Below are 14,826 nucleotides of genomic sequence, written 5' to 3' on the forward strand. Positions count from 1 at the left end.
ATAGAATGGAAACAGCAGAAGTATAAATGTTCCAGAGTTTTAAAGTGTTCTTACCAACTGCACTAAACTCTCATTTCATCTGTTACATGAAGGTGAATATAAATTTATGAGATTTGAAAACAAATAGTGTCAAAATCAAAATTTGAAAGGTCATTGTGAAATCCTTGCCAACATAAAGATCTCATCTGGTTTAATCAAAAGCACATTTTTAAACTGATATGAACTGTTCAAAGCCATTTCTGAAGATATGCAATTCAATTTACAGCAGGATGATTTCTTTAGCCTCTGAAAAAAAATTGCTTAAAAAAATTGCTTATTTTTTTTAAATGACAGAAAAATAAGATAGCTTTTAAATTGTGTGAGACTGTCCCAATGGTTGAGGTGCAATGGTCATATTTTAAGATGGATGGGATATACTGGTGCTTCTTATAAACCCTTTCTGTTAAGACACAATTAATCATGTTGCCTATGACAGAAAGTCTTGGAAAAGATGAGAAAAAAACATAGTTCACTTTTGCTAATAGCTTATCCTCAAAAGAACAGAAATTCTGGAGAGGAAAACAGTGGCTTCAAATTATGGGCTCATAAAGAAGAAATCCTTGTAGTACCCCAGACTGCAGAGGAATAGTCCCATGGCTCTGAGTTCTCCTTTATTGACTATATTTTGGCTCTACGTGTTCTCCATGAACACGTAGAGCCAAAATATAGTCAATTCCTTTAATTAATTCTTATCCCCATTTCTTACGATCCAGCATCTTAGAGGCTTTAGTCAGGCTTCAGTGATGCAGCTAGTTTTGATGGAAATAAGCATTGGAGACCACTGAAGCTACCTAGCATAAAAAAAAAACCCAAAACACATGAAGCAAGAGTTGGCTCTCTGTAGATCTTAAAACATTTGTCTAAAAATAAATAATGAGAACATATATAGATATAGACTATTCAAATTATAAGAGCATTCACATTTGATGCCCTGACCACTTACTTTTAAAGAAATAACCAAAGTTTATCCTAGCCATGTGCAGCCACAACAACAAATATAGGGTAAGAGGCATACAGACTGAATTATGACTTCTTTATCAAGGATTGTAGTTTTACCTAATTGGTATCAAGAGGATCTATGCAGAAATTATGGACTTTATCTTTCTATAAGCAGAAAGATTGATGTTTGATGATGTCAGCCTGTTTGTTGGTCTTTAAGAGCCATGTTAATACACCTTTCATGCAAGACTACAGGACCCTATTTGGTTCTGTGCAAAGACAAAGCAAGAGAGAAGGAGAATTGACACTAAGCATGTTGTTTAGATTTCTTGTCCAAAGTGCACAGCCTGTTTGGGATGGAGAAGAGGAACTTCAGTGTTGTAGGGAAGCTTATAAGCTTTACCAGCTCCCATCTGAGAACTTCTACCATATTTTGATGCTTCCTATAGAATAGCTGAACTGGTCTGGATGAAGATTATATGGGAACTTATTGAATACATTCCAGTTTAATTTATGTCTTTCAAGGTAGCAATAATCATGTTTGAAGTTTGGCCCTGCTGAGCTCCTTCAGAAGTAGGTAATGCTTACTAGCTTAAAGCAGCTGAAATTCAGCTTAATGGAACATGACAACTCCATAGCACTGGCCTCTGGGTTGCCTAATTACTGATTTTAAAAAAAGTTCAAGTGTCTGTAGAAACCTTGAGGAAAAAAAAAAAAAAAAAAGCTTACCAGTATGGACCAACTTTGAGGAAAGCACATGTTAACTAAAGGGTGGAAGCCAAAGTCTGCATGAAGTCCTGATTCAAATAGTGGAAAAATTCAACATTATGGAAGTCTAATGTTTTAGAATGCAACATCTGAATTTGTGAGCAAGCTTTTTTGAATTTGAATGCTTTCTCCAAATATCGCTTTAAATAGCATGGCTAAAATTCAAAACTCAGGCTCAAGAAAAGTGACTTTTTGGAATTCATGTAGCATTTGTCTGTTCAGTAAAATGCATATAAATTAATTCTTTGTCTTTTCTGTGATTTAGTATGGCAGCTCAAATACCAGCTAATGATTTTACTTAGCATTATAATGTAGCTTTTTCTGTGATGATCGAAATCATCTCTGCAACATGGAAAAATCCATCAATTTTCTTTGATGGCTCTAATGTCATTCAACTATTAGAAATTCCACTGAGGGCTGTATCACCTCTGTCTGGTGCTGTAGCTTGGTGTTTGGCACTGTTTAGGTGGGTTACCATCTCTCTGCAAGAGGCCAGCTTTGCTTCCCTGTCTTAGGCATTTCCTTTGCTTCATGGAGAGGTGAAGGGGTCTCTTCATGGTGCACTCTCATGACACTATGCAGTGGGATTAGAGCAATAGGTCCAGTGGAAAAGAAAATTACTCACTGCAATGTTAGCCACTACCTAAGCATACACCACGGGGATAGTGCATTTGCTGTCAACCCTACTCATTCCTCGTGATGTAGGGATATTGGATTGCTGGGAAATCTCCACTAATCTGCCAGTACTTGAGATATCCAGGAAGCATTGGAGTGGGCAACTGAAGAGTAGCAAACAAAAGCATTTTATGAATGAAAAACTGTGTTTGTCCCTGGTGTAGAATTAAGCTCAGGTTTAGCAGTGGGTAGGGGTCCCAAAGTCTGGCACCTGCGGAAACAAGGATAAGCCAATTAATATTTTTAAATGGGGAGTTATATCTTTCCTGTCAGTAACTGCTGGGTGTCTCTTCCATTGTTATTCTAGGTGTCCCACTCCTGGGTGTGATGGCTCTGGGCATATAACTGGAAATTATGCTTCTCATCGAAGGTATGTAGAGACAAGGTTTTGTTATTTAAATCATATGACTGCAGGGCTAGAAGGTGCCTCAACTGACCTAACTTCACTCTCGGAATACTGAAGTAGGATTGAGCACTGCACAGATACACCTTGGTCTAACTCATATTAACCTCTAATGAATAACATTTCTCAGCTTCAGGATGACTCATTACCCAAATAGGTAGGAATATTTTTGCTAATATCTAGCAAAATCTTTATACAAAATAAATTCAGTTTCTCTGTCTTCTCTAGTAGCCTGAGGAAGCAATTCAACATTCGTGTTTCTGTTGCTTTACATTCAGAACAACTTAACTCTCCACAGTTTGGACTGAAATCCTATTCCTGCATCTTTTTCTCACAAGTTGTATTTCCTTGTTTGGAAATGTTTGTGTCAGTCTCTTCCAGACTCACTCCGTATTCCTTGAAATGCAAAATTGGTTCCTGTTCTTTACTACCTCTCTCAGATGAAGCCTTATGAGCTTTTATCAGAGGGAAAAAGTACCTCTTTCATCTAATATGCACCAGTCTTGTTAGTACATTTCAGAAAAAAGTTTGGCTTGTTCTTAAATTGCAACACTTTGTACTACACCAAGCCAGAAGAATGGAAAAAGAAATTTATGGATGAAAGCTGATTTAACTATAACTTCACCAAGGGTCAAAGAATGCTTCTTATTCACTAATTAGGATATTGATCAATTACACTGTAGAACTAATGGTGTAAATGCTGTGCAATTAGCAATTCCCCTGTGGTTATTTGAGAACTAAATCAGTAGAGGAGATCTGTGCCATATTTGTAAACATCTATCCACTGTTTAATCAAAGAATAATCATATTTGTAAACATCTATCCACTGTTTAATCAAAGAATAATAGTGAATAATAGTGTAGTCTACTTCTCTTGTGCTAGTAAAGACTCTTTACTCCCACACAGACTAGTACTGTTGAGTCTGGATGTTTGCTTTCTTCACCAAGTCCCTGTAGTTTTACAATTGGCTATAGCAAGTCAATACACAAGTTTAAATGTTTTCCCACCAAAAGCAGCAAAGAGTTCAAAGTCAAAACATAAAAAAAATAAGAGATTGGGAGCATGCCATATTTTACAGGCTGTGAAAATGAAAGATTGCAATATCAATTTCTGTAATGTAGCGTTAAACACCAAAAGTAAAAAATAACGTTATAAAGGAGAAGAGATAAGTATTTTAAAAGCACTCACATGATGCAGATTTGATCACACTTTTGGAGAAATTGAAGGTCAAATTTAGAACTACATTTAACTACATGTAAATTTATCAGCTACCATTCTACCAGCATTATGCCTGTTATACCTCTATCCCAACTTCAGGGAAGCTATTTATGTGTTTGATCATCTATTTAATCAGAAGCAGGTGGGAGAGTGAAGATGCAGAAGAAAAGTGTTACTAACAAGAAACTTAAAAGCTGGCAAGGTTGGTAGGGGAGAATCACTGAATGTTAATTCATTTTTTAAACCTTTTCCTTGTATGTTGTGTCCTGGCCACTAAAGGACTGGACCTTGAGCTGAATGGTGTTACCTGCTTTTGTCTGAAAATTCTTACATTCTTGTATTTTTGCAGATGACTGCTGGACCAAGTTTTCATTTGATTGTGTAGCATAATCAAGTACATATAAAGATATAAAAAAGTTGTTCTACAAAACAAACATATCTGGAATTTTCTCAGTCCATTGGGAATTAACACATGCAGTCTTTTGAAATGCCACCATGTCTACATTGGCCACATAACTCCTTAATTTCTCTTCCAAAAAGGCCTCTGGCAACCCCATGTCTTCAGCTGCCTGCAGGCACAGAAACACTGACATGTAGTCAGTGAAGTAACATTTTCTTTGCTTAAATCCACAGATGTCCTCAGGAGACCTGTCACATTTACACAGAGCCAACCTTACCCTGTTCAGATCATGATATCTGTCAAGGCCATTTCTGAGGTGGGAAGGATGGCAAAATGAATGCTTTCAAAGGGCAGCAAACCAGCAGCCTAAATCTGGAGCTGTTAAGGATGGAAGACCCCACAGCATGTTGTCAGTTGGGCTTTCTAATTCCCAGACTGAAAATTAGCATTTAGCTCTGCCTGCATCTGAGTTAGCATTTTTGTTTGTATTTGACACCATCAATTACAACCCTGTCAGTTTCAGAAGGAAAGGAATGACAGACTTCTCTCCTAAATGGCTGCTGAGGTTATCACTGGTATTTAAAATGGCTGCTCAACAGCAAGCATAAGTGAGGCAGATTTAACTCTGCCATAACTCTGCAGTTGTACACAGCCCTTCAATTTATGCAAGAAGTTATAGTACTGTGCACTGCTATTGAATTCCCCTATTTGTCTTTTGTCTTCATATATAAGGAATTAAAGTCATAGAAAAATAAAGTAATATTCTTATCTTGTAATAGCTTTGGTTGTTACAGAATTAAAAAATTAAAGCAAAGGCTTGACATGTTTTCTCGATGGATCCACTGTCAGAGGAAAAGTGAAATAATGACAGCCTCAGAAACTGTCTGTTGGAAATGTCTGTTTGGAGGACCTGAAAGGTCTTAGAATTTTCTAATAAATAGAAATAGATTAGGAAATTCTTTTAGAGAGATATGATACACCAAAATACCAGTGAGTAGGTGATAATTAAATTGACTTAATATGTAGAAAGCTTTAAATCATTAGTCAAGGCAGAAATCCTTTGTTCAGATTTTGTTATGAAAATATCATCTACAAGCATACCCATCTGTACACCTACTAAAATAATACTGCTTTCTGAGGAATTCCTATTAACTGTTTAGTTTTCAGATGCAAATTCTGGTTATTCTCACCCAGTGAGTACAACTACTCTCAGAGATAAAGGAGGGGTATCTTTAACACCCACCCACTCCCCTTCACTTTCTGCAGACCAGGTTGTGTGTCAGGCAGTGAACCAGCCTGTTTCTGAACAGTTCCCTTGCCCCAGAGCCAGCTTTCTGTTATTCTGAATCCCTCAGACTCTCTTCCTCCTACTTCTTTCTTACAGACATTATTATTTTTGAAGAAAACTGTTCTTAATTGGCACAGACTTTCTCAGCTTGAGTTTTTACACAAAGAACTGTGGTACTTCGGTGTCTGCTATGCAAGCTGGAATAAACAGCAGTTTGCTTTGAAAAGGAAAATGGTCAGTTACATTTAAAATGAAAAATTAAATGGGATGAGAGCACAGGTCCACATATCAGAGTGCAGATGCCTATTCCATTAATGCTGACATGTCCCCTGGTACAGCACTGACCCTGGGCCACTAAAGGTCTCATAGGCAATTCTAAGATATGATATGGGACTCAGTGTGGTTCCAGATCATTATTTACAAAAATATGCTTTACAGAGATAGAGAGCTTAGCTGTACAAATGTGAACTTTCTGGTCAAAGCAACAGTTCAAGGTCCCTTCTATTAACACTATAGATGTAGCCATGACATGTCACTAAAAGTTTCTAGATAATGTACTATGTCCAATATCCTATGCCAGCATTCCTCTCTTTCTTTAATTGACTTATTTATGACTTTGCAGCATGTAAACTCTGGTTTTGTCTATTCTTCATTTTCTAACACAGAATTCTGTCTGTGATTGCATGACCTTTTTCTCTGCTCCTTCCCCTCCGTCCTCACTGGTTTTGAGAAGACAAAATAACTGAAAATTTTGTTACCATTCTTATTTTTGTTACCACTCTTCTCTTCTTTGCAAAGAAAGGACCTACTATACAACACTCATGTACCTTTCCTCATGCTGAAAACAAAAATTTAATCTTCTATTTTGTTTATTTCTCTAGGAAATTTTTTCTTTGGTGACACTTGTTTCTCTTTTGCATCAACACTTGAAGGTGTTATACTGGTGGATTTCTTTTTTAATGTGGATAGTTAAGATGGAAATAACATTTAAATAGAGGACCAGGCATGATTGTTTTGATAGACATACTTGTATCCTCAGATATCAGCAACCTAAAAAAATCTTTAAAAATCTGTTAAGGTCATTGTCAAGTGTACTAAGTGTTTTCTATAATAATTCTTCATATGCAAAGGGAAGATGAGCTTGTGTAGTTGAAAACAACGTTCTCAGTCTTTAGTTAAATGTAACATATAACTTTGTCTCTACCAAGTCTTTTTGTCTGGGTGAATTCTGAGCGCTTGAAACCCTTCTCTGGAAGGCATTGAAAGCTCTGGGCTCTGTCATGTTTTTATTCAATCAGTCTACAGAATTGTTATGTGATGTTTGGGAAGGTTTGATAATGTTACCAATGCGGTCCTGAGAGAAATCTTTAGTCCAACAAAGAGATGCTCCTGTTTTTTCTATTCTTCCATCCCTCTCAGACATAGGGGACATAATGTCTCTCAGCCCTGAAACACTGGGCTTCTGTTCCTATTAAAGGTGACACTGCTGCTGCTGAGTCAGCTGAAGGAATTATTAGGCAGAGGGTTTAAGAGCTGCCTTCCCTGACTGCTGGGGGAGTTCCTGTGTGTGTGGTGTGCACAGCACGGGCAGTCCTGTCCTGCATCACAGACCCACGCGCGCGGATCCCCCCTCGTGTGGCTGCTGCAACTCTCCTTATTTAACCACCTGAGCTTTGACTGTGCAAACTGGACAGGATTGCCTGTTTTGCCAGTTTCTTGGATAGAAAGTGTATTCCTGTAAAGTGTACCCAACAATGAGAAATTGCATTTTAAAATGTTTTCTTTTACACAGTCTTTCAGGCTGTCCACGAGCAAAGAAAAGTGGAATCAGGATAGCACAAAGTAAGGAAGACAAAGAAGACCAAGAGCCAATTAGGTGAGAACAAATATTGTCAAAGGGCCTTTGTATAGGTCTTATATATCTTCAGTGTTTTTTAAGACATAAAAGTTATTGTATGATAGTTATCCAAGGGCAGATGACCACATTGATTTCTATGAGCAAATCTAGTTTCTGTGATGATTGTTTCAGCAAAGGATTCAGCATTAGCCAAGGATACAATCATCTGTAATTTAGAAATAGTTTTAAATCCTTCACTTTCAAAAGAATAATCTGGAAATTAATAATCTGTTTGCATACTACAGGCGAACCATACATGCTAAATAAAGGTAGTTATGGGAATAGAGGATTGAGTGTTTATATGAGCCTGCTGCAACCAATCTGATTGTTCATGCAGTTTGCAAAAGAAACAAATGCCTACCTGTAGGTCTTGGTTTCTTCTTGCAAGGCACTCTGATTATCAGTGGCCACTGTACTTGGTGGATTAATGACTGCTTGAACCATTCAGGACCAGATCCTCAGCAGAAAATTGCAGGAATATTTTAGTTCACAAACTGAAGTAACTGGCCTTTAGTTTAGACGTGTGCAACATAGCAACACATTGAAAAAAAAACAACCATAATTTTCTTTAAATGTTTCACTTTGAAGATTCTAACTTTTCCTTCTAACCTTGATTATTTGGTTTTTAGTATACAGAGTATACAGAGCAGTATATTGAGCAAATGTATGGGGAGATTCCCAAGTAAGAAAAACCATCAGATGAATACAGAACTGCCTTCATTGGTTTCTGGGCTATAGCACATAGTTCCATATCATCACCCCTATTCAAAGAGTGGTTAAAGGAGCTCAGCATTTCTAATGAGGTGCTCTGATTCATCATAACTGTGTATAAATGACACTTTCACAACTGCAGACAAGTCTTCTTTGGGTTCCATACCTATAAATAAAATGTACCAATGATTGTACTAAGTAGTATTTTATGCTTGTAAGGGTTTTATGAACAATTTTTCTGCTGGTCAGAGCTCAGTAGCAAATATTTCAATTCCCCTGTGATATTTACTGTGATAAACACCTGCAATTCAAATACATGTCCCAGTCCTTTTGTTACAGTTGCATTATGTCAACAGCTGTGACTGCATTTAGTGGCTACCCTTCTTAGAATTTATCAGAGAATTTTTTTTCTTCCAATTGTAAAGTTCTGCTTGTAATTTTACCCACTACAGGGTATCTTGACTACTTTTGTGACCACAGTGTAGGATTACTCTTTCCTTTTCGTGTCAGGTTTATTTTGACTTTGTTGTAAAGGCTACCAGGTATATAATGGCAAGACAATAAAGTTTCTCTCATCTGTCTGCTGTACAGATGTCCAGTTCCTGGCTGTGATGGCCAGGGTCATATAACTGGAAAATACGCGTCCCATCGCAGTGCATCAGGGTGTCCTCTTGCTGCCAAAAGGCAAAAGGATGGGTACCTGAATGGCTCACAGTTCTCATGGAAGTCAGTGAAGACGGAAGGAATGTCATGTCCAACACCAGGATGTGATGGCTCAGGACATGTCAGTGGTAGTTTTCTTACTCATCGTAGGTGAGTAACTATGACTTATGTTTTTCACTTCTGTTTATTATTTAAATCAGATTTAAAATATAGCTTTTTGTCATGGCATTTCTGTGTTCCTTTTGAGTTTCATTATTACATCAAAAAATAATCTGCATGTATTTGTTGGTAACTGGAAACCCAGACAGGCAAGTTTTTGTATGCAGATACAGACCTGCACTTGAATCCATAATATATAGAAAATTTTAGGGGAAAAATCATGCATGAGAATAACTGTAAATTCCTATTGCTTTATTGTATATTTATGGATTTGGGGTAATTTTATTTAATTAAAATTACCCTGGGGTAGACATTGTAAGACATATCGGAGTCCACCTTATTTTCAGAAATGTCAAACACGTTCTTGATTCTCAAACATCAGAGCATGGAACTGAAGAATATTAGGAAAGAGCTCCATAAAATCAAAGTTCTTTTATTCATTTGGTAATTAACATGTTTGTTGAAAACAATATATGTAGAATACAGAACATTATTTAAAATGAATGGAATGTAAATATTTGACAAAAGAAATAAAAAGCTTGATTTTTCATAAACTTGGCAAAAATACATTGAGAGCTTCAATGATAAAATTTTTCATAGCTTTTAAAAGGAGGAGAAAGTGGCCAGTCTATTAGGGATAAAACCTGCTGCCATTTTAGATATTAGATTATGAAGAAACAAGGATTTTTTTGAGCTCTGGCTGGGAATCTAGGCCTGAAAATGACTATAATGTCAGAGGAAATTTCCTATTATATAATCGCTAATATAGAACTCTATTACTTCAAATATGTCAAGTTGATGTCCCTAATTTGTCACCCTCTCCAGGCAGACCTCAGTTGAACTTCTGTACCCTTTAGTTAGCTAAACCAATTTGATCTTGTTTTGTAGTCAGTTCTAGATACAGAGGTGAAAAGTGTACTTCTTCCTTCTCTTGCCTGTAACTATTTCCTTTGATTCTTTCTTTGACAATCCTTTACAGCTTCACTCAGAAGCCTTATCCTTACTTCAACCTCTCCAGACTTTGTGCACATAGTTCCTATTTATTGTTCAGGCTGGGAGTTGTTTTTCTACTCATTCTTTTGTGGTATCTACCATGAAGGGATTCTGGTCCCTGACCTGAGGTGTTACCTGAGGAGCCAAATGTATTACACAGACTGCAGCTCCCAGAGGCTTTAGGAAGCAGGAGATGCAAAACTGACCATTTATGCAGATACCACATGTGGCTTTAAGTTTCTGAATTTTGGTAAAATACCAGTATTAGTGTTTGTATTTCAGTTTGACTTTATTCATTATAGTGTAACATTTATTTAACTCAGAGACATCTGTCATTAAAATTTTGAAATTATTTTACCTTTAGTTAAAAGGTACAATATAATTACTGGGAGATTGCTTGCAAGGAGTATTCACATAGTAATTATGGTTTCAAGGAGAAAATTCTTGCAAGAATAACTAACTTCTAAAAGAAATGTACTGATACTAAGTTAAACAATTTAAAGGGCAAATTGTGGCTAGAGATTTTTTTTTAAGGAATGCTTTAATGAAAAAAAAAACTAATACAGTAACCTCAATATGACATTTAGCTACAAAGCAACTATGTGTGGTTTTTAGTACCACTATGTTAAGTAGAAACAGAGACTTGTAAATGGCTTACTTTATATGATCAGTTTTTGGGCAAAAAGATCCACTGTTAGAGAAGAGTACCACAAGGTGAAAGGTTACTTAAAAAGACTGATGAAGTTGATTGATTCTACTTAATTGTCTTGATGTAACAAAGGGCCAGTATTCTAAGTTGTAAGCAAATTGAACAACTTCTTGAAGCTTCCATATGCAGTGGTAATATTAATAACAAGCCATGTTATTTTTAAAATATTACTAGTTCTTGTATAATTCTTAAGGCTGTTAAAAGTGGTTGGTTCATTTGCTCACACAAATAAAAGCACATGGAGCCATTTTAGATGTCTTTGGGTTACTTATGTGGCCTCCAGCTGCTGCTCAGAAAGGTAGGTCCAGTGTAATATTTATCAGCCTCAGAGATGTATTTTCTCAAACAGCATTTCATGCCTGTGTATGGACAACTGAATCAAACTCTGAATGTAGGATTGAACATCAGAACAGTTCACCTACCTTAAGAATCTGCTTGTACAAGCTGTAGGATGCATTTACTCCACTTCAGGATCAATGGATCCTGGAGAGCGGTCCACTTCAGTGGACACCAGTCTTTAATCAGTTGTACCATAAATGTCACTGAATATGTCGAAAGGGAGTGTTTTCCCCTGCCTACAAACAGGTACCTTATGCCTTTTGAAATGTTCTTATAGCATGCAGTATAGCTGTAGTGGGTTGGCCAAAATGACTGAAGACTTGTGATACACTCTCTTCTTTGATTATGACAGCTGAGAGCTGAATGTACTTGGCAGGGCATCTACAGGGGTGCTGGTCTTGTTAAAGGAACAGGCCCCAGAGCTCCGTGGCAGCTTTGACACAGCTTAGTCAAAACCTGCAGATGTTTAAACCCAGGTGTCATAATCTGGAGCTCAATCCCACATAAATCATAGACTCTCCATTTTCTTGCATAAGGATGAAATATTCCCTCAGTTCAGGTGTATCCGTTCTAACAGACTGTGGTCTCATCTTCTACTGCTAATAGCATTTTGCTGCACAGCCATGGCTGTAAATCTCAAATTCTCACCTTCTGAAGAGAAGCAATTGTATGCCAGTGAGACCAGATTTATGGACATTCTTTTGCAGGTAGAGCTGGTTTTATCCTGCATATGGGGAAAGTAGGGCTGTGGCCTTTACCTGAGAGAGTAGAAGCTCCTCAGGAAGGAGGAGTTAATGTCTTTTTTTTTGCCAGTACACCTTGCTGTAGTCCTGTTAGGATTTTTTTCCTCCCTCGTGGAAATATTTTTATATTGGAAGACTTCTCTGAGCATATATATGCATTCATTTCATGTGTAGTTGTCCTTTATGTCTTCTCCAAGAATTTTATATTTTGCCATTTGTAGATAGCTGTTAATATGCTGTTATTAAAACAACTGTAATACTCTCTGGAAATGAACAGCAGACTGGCTTGTGAAAATGATGCCAGCTGTTGAATTTATCAAATATATATTAGGAAAGATGTTTTTCAGGTAAAGATTTCTTAGAACTGCTGTTGACATTGTACACATGATATCATTGCACTGGTATCAATGGATACTAGAGATGTTCCACAAGGGCTGGTAAATCAATAAAGACCTTCTCCAACTGGTATGTAGTCTGGAATTTAAATGTATACATATTCCTACATTCACACTTAAGAAGCAGAATTAAGTAGCCAATGAAAAAAGTCAGAAATTTCAGTGAATTTTGAATCCTACTCTATGATCCAACCAAGTTGGATCCAAAGGTTCCAACAAAAGTTTCTGGTTTTTAACATTTCATTGCCTGTTCACAGAAATGTCTGTGAATAGTTTTATTTTGTCAAGGAGTTTGCATTAGAAAAGAATAGAAACAGAGAGTTATCAGGAGGGATTTGAAGCATAGGATTAAGTGGGCTATGCTTCAAAAAGGAACCTCTGCAAGGAAGAGAGGCCAGTGTGAAATTAGGTGACCTATCAGCAGTATGAAAATGAATTGGAAGGCATGTAAGCATGGAATCAGTAGACAGATAAATTAAATAGGTTATAATGAAATGTAAATTGCTTATTATACTGCAGCTTTGCAGTTTAGTCCTTCAACAGACCCTTACATCCCCATATTTGATTTAAAAAGATTTTTATGGATGGCATCATTTCTAGTGCTGTGATCAGTGGGGACTTTCTCAAAATATACTTGGATTTAGCAACCCTGCTCCTTAGCACAGAGAGGGAATGTGCTTGTGCTGACTTCAGTGGAAATTACCTGCAGAAATGCCTTTTCAGATGAAAAACTGTGTTCTTGCTCCCATCTTCAGCTGACTTTTATTTACATCAGTGATCACTCATTTAAAAAACATTAATGTAGCTTTTAAGTTCCCTTTACTAAGGAAAACTATGGTGATTTAACCCCAGTTGGGACCTCAGCCCCACAGAGTTGCTTCCTCCCTTCCAGCAGCATGGGGGAGAGAATCTGAAGTGTGAAAGTGAGAAAAATTGTGGGTGGAGATTAATAGTTAAAGAAAAAGCCACACTCACAAGCAAAGCAAAACAAGGAATAAATTCCCTGCTTCCCATGGCCAGTCAGGTGTTCAGCCATCCCCAGGAGAGCAGGGCTGAAGTGATGGGGTCTTGGGAAACAAACACCATCACTCCAAATGTCCCCCCTTTTCTCCTTCTTCTTCTTCCCCCAGGTGTGTATATTGAGCATGACACCATATGTTGTGGGATATCCCTTGGGTCAGTTGGGATCAGCTGTCCCAGCTGTGTCCCCACCCAGCTCCCAGCTTGTGCCCCCCCAGCCCCACCAATGGTGAGGTGGGGTGAGAAGCAGAAAAGGCCTTGGCTCTGTGTGAGTACTCCTCAACAGTAAGGAAAACATCCCTGAATTACCCACGCTGTTTCAAGCACAAATCAAAAACACGGCCTCATACCAACTACTCTGAAGAAAATGAACTCTAGTCCAGCCAAAGTCAGTACAAAAAGATTTTAGTAGAGCTGTAATATACAAGGGATGATCAAATTATAAGGGTTTTTTTCCCATTAACAAGCTAATGCTAAATAGAGAGAAAGCATAGAGAAGGGTGATTTTTCTTTAGTGAACCTATATCCTTGCTGAGGACAGTAGGACTCCAAGATCCATGAAAACGTTTATAGAATGGGATTTGTATTTGAGCAGCAAGGGCATGCCACTGTGTTTGCAAGATGTCTAGATTTGCTGGGGGGAAGCAATGGACATCATCCACTGCCTTTTCCCTTCTAAAGGAATGTATGTAGAAATTATCAAGTGGTTATGAGAGGTTATTACATATGACACTTGTTACAGGCTGTCCACTTTATGCATAGGAAGGTTTAGTTAATGGTAAGGCTGTCAGAAAACCCACAGGAAATTCACTCAGTTCAGCCATTACCACACATGCATGTCCTGAGGTGAAGGAGTGCCAGTGTTGTTTCCTTCAAAATTCTTTGTTGTTCGTAGCTCTTAGTTGCACAACTGCATTGCTAAGCATGGGAACAGACAGTTTATGAAAAGATGAAAAGACTGAAAAAAAAACAACCCAAAAGAACATCAAGACAGGAGCTGCCCTCTGCAGCTGCTTTCTGGAAGCTGTCTGATACCTACACTCACATGGATCCTCAGAGGACCTCTAAGTTCTCCAACACTCAAAGGAGATGACAAATGTGAGGGAAGAAGGTTGGAGATGCAGATTTTTCATATGCAGATCATTTTTCTCATTAAATATGCTTTGCTAGAAATAAATACTGCATAAAAATCCTCTGTGATCATCCTCAGCTTCTGAAAGGAGAATTTGCAAATACCACCCACAGTCAAACCTCCTGGTGCTCAGGACCACAGAATAGCATCTCACCCCAGGGTTTATCTGGGGTGCCAGGGTGTCCCCAAAGAGGGAGTAGCTCTGTAATGCAGATGCTTTACAAAACACAGGCTAGTGGCTGCAAATTCTCTCATAAATTGTTGTAGAGCTTTCAATATTTGCCTGATGTCACAGCCTGTCTTAACAGCAGCATTTCTGAGCTTCAGCATTTAAA

At 37.7% G+C, this 14,826-nt stretch overlaps 1 protein-coding gene across 20 annotated transcripts in view; it reads left to right on the forward strand.

Annotated features, from left to right (window-relative positions):
- The window catches only part of MYT1L (myelin transcription factor 1 like), a 308,980-nt gene that overhangs the window by 272,598 nt on the left and 21,556 nt on the right, over positions 1–14,826 (forward strand). For all 20 annotated transcript variants that reach the window (XM_071441443.1, XM_071441425.1, XM_071441472.1 and 17 more), the window contains 3 exons: positions 2,729–2,791; positions 7,523–7,606; positions 8,930–9,151. In XM_071441443.1, coding sequence (XP_071297544.1) covers positions 2,729–2,791; positions 7,523–7,606; positions 8,930–9,151 — 369 coding nt within the window. The remainder of the gene's footprint in view (positions 1–2,728; positions 2,792–7,522; positions 7,607–8,929; positions 9,152–14,826) is intronic.

Source organism: Agelaius tricolor, unplaced genomic scaffold (genome assembly GCF_023055355.1).
Source record: "Agelaius tricolor isolate 1412-34295 unplaced genomic scaffold, bAgeTri1.0.p SCAF_1, whole genome shotgun sequence".
In the NCBI taxonomy this organism is placed as follows: domain Eukaryota; kingdom Metazoa; phylum Chordata; class Aves; order Passeriformes; family Icteridae; genus Agelaius; species Agelaius tricolor.